Source organism: Mesitornis unicolor, unplaced genomic scaffold (genome assembly GCF_000695765.1).
Source record: "Mesitornis unicolor isolate BGI_N332 unplaced genomic scaffold, ASM69576v1 scaffold3982, whole genome shotgun sequence".
Lineage (NCBI taxonomy): Eukaryota > Metazoa > Chordata > Aves > Mesitornithiformes > Mesitornithidae > Mesitornis > Mesitornis unicolor.
In genome coordinates, this window is record NW_010171079.1 from 3,787 (window position 1) to 6,000 (window position 2,214).

General features: G+C 45.6%; 1 protein-coding gene across 1 annotated transcript in view; it reads right to left on the reverse strand.

Annotated features, from left to right (window-relative positions):
• Positions 1 to 223: 223 nt before the first annotated feature.
• The window catches only part of SORBS1 (sorbin and SH3 domain containing 1), a 76,002-nt gene continuing 74,011 nt past the window's right edge, over positions 224 to 2,214 (reverse strand). The window contains exons 33-34 of the mRNA XM_010179885.1: positions 1,082 to 1,194; positions 224 to 291 (exon numbers count right to left, since the gene is read on the reverse strand). Coding sequence (XP_010178187.1) covers positions 224 to 291; positions 1,082 to 1,194 — 181 coding nt within the window. The remainder of the gene's footprint in view (positions 292 to 1,081; positions 1,195 to 2,214) is intronic.

Below are 2,214 nucleotides of genomic sequence, written 5' to 3' on the forward strand. Positions count from 1 at the left end.
AGCACTGTAAACTAGAAACTGTCTCTTCTTCAGCAAACAAATCACACCCTGAATCCATGGAAGCAGGGCTACACATTCAACTCAATACTGTACCACATAACCACATCCTCCTAACACGTCTAATCTCTTGTCTATTACATTCATAAATCGTCCGTTTCTTCGCTGTTTAAAAACACCATCTGGAAAACAACCCCATCACCGTCGTAGTGGGTTCACTGTTATTTTACAGGTACAGAAGCTTCACGTAGTTGCCTGGGAAGGTGCCGAACTGCCGTGTTCTTCTGGATGTACCTGTTGCAAAATAGGACACAAGGAAGCCAGTGTAAGGTGGAGCCATGAAAGGAAGGCTTAGGGGTTTAAAAAAGGTAGAACTGACAGCCTTTTCTGCCTGCAGGCATTGCTTTCTAAAATTAAATAGGAGTCCTGGTCAAAGAGCCTCTTGGAATAGATGAGCACTAGTTCTGCTACTAATCATCTTAGGTCTTCCCTTTCAACAATTAATAAGGTGCAGTGAAAGCTCCTGGGCATATAGGCTAGAAGCCAAACTCCTACCCGTGTAAATGAGCTAATCTCCCTTAAGAAGAGATAACAAGCCTAGATTTGCAGTGCTGAGATGGGGAACACTGTCCAGACTTGCATTCTTTGAAGGTAATGGGCTGGATTTTGCTAAATATACAGCTACAGATGAGGCTGGATTCTCAGGGACTGCAAGCCTCATCGATGCGTTCCCTTCAACCCCTACTCGCTATGTTCTATAGCTTGTCATGGCTTCCTCAGCTTTGGAAAAGCTACAGAAACCCAGTTTTCTTTGGTTCCTTCTGTCACTCTGCCATCTGTGTGAGCAAGAAGGACACCAGGAAAAAGAGGGGAATGGGAAAATGAAGAAGAGAAAAAAGGAAATCCACCCTGCACTTGAATTTTAATGTTCTTGGTGGGAAAAGATGAGAAATAGTGAAAAAAGTTGAGTTGATTTTTTTTTTCACTGTTTTGAGTCTGTAAATGAAAGCAGCTTCCAGCAGCTCTGCAAAATTGCTCATCTGCATCTCAAAAAGCTCTCCAGACAGGCAACAGCCACACTCACCCACAAACCAGCCGTCATCACATTTCTCCATGACATCGACAATGTCACCGTCCCTCAGTTCCAGCTCATCATCGTTCTGAGGAGTGTAGCTGTAGAGGGCTTGGTAGCTAACTCTAAAACCAGAAAGACAGGGCATGTTAGCCATTGGATTTCCCTGCCAACCTTCAGAAGGAGATGTCTCCCTTCCCCTTTCTAATTCCTATTATATTTTGCTCAATGCAGCCTGGACCTGTGTTTTCTATTTGAGAAATGGAAGCCAACTGCATTGAATTGGCTGTTGTCACAACTGCACTGTATGAGATATACAGAGACCTTCTGTTTCCTTTTTGTCATGTCGTTATCTCCATAGACTGCAACAACTAGAGTCTTCCTAACATGTAGCACCTAGAGAGGGTATGAGCACAGATGCCCTATTGAATGCAAGCCAAACCCTGGCTACACTCATTTCTGGGCTCAATGAGACATCTATTCTCTTGCCCAGGCACACAGGCAGGGCCATGAATGACCAAATGGAAGAGTGAAGTACTGCCTACTCTACTGCACTAAAGTTGCTGGATAAACCATGGTTGAGGAGGTACGGTGCAAACAAAATCTAAGGTTGAATCCTGCTCTGAGACACCACTTGCACTAGAGGCACTCTCTATTTATCAGAAAGGAACCTTAAGTAGTGGAAACAATCTGGACAAATTTGGAGAGGCTTGGATCCCCTGCCTGTGGGGAGAGAAAATAGAGCTGATGTGAGATTTTCGTTCTGCATAAAGAAGGGATGGGGGAAAGCAAAGGCTCCTTTCAGGAGACAACTGCCAAGGAACTGCAGTCCCCAGCACTCAGTGCGGGCTACTGTTCTCAAAACCATCAGTGAAAGGCTGCACCAAGCTTAATGGCAGCTCCAGGTTTAAACCCACCAGGCAGCTTTGGAAATCTCTGCCTTGGTCTCCCAGATGATTCAGCCACCATTCACCAGCAGAACTGGCCATCAACGCACCAAGTGGTATCAGTGTTGGGACTGCTCGCTGTACTGGGAGGAGCTAAGGACAGGGGTGAACACGCTGCCCCAGGCTGCATGAGCCAGGTGTAGCCAGTGGATATTGCCTCCAGCTTCAAGATACAAAGACATTAAGACAGTCTCTGTA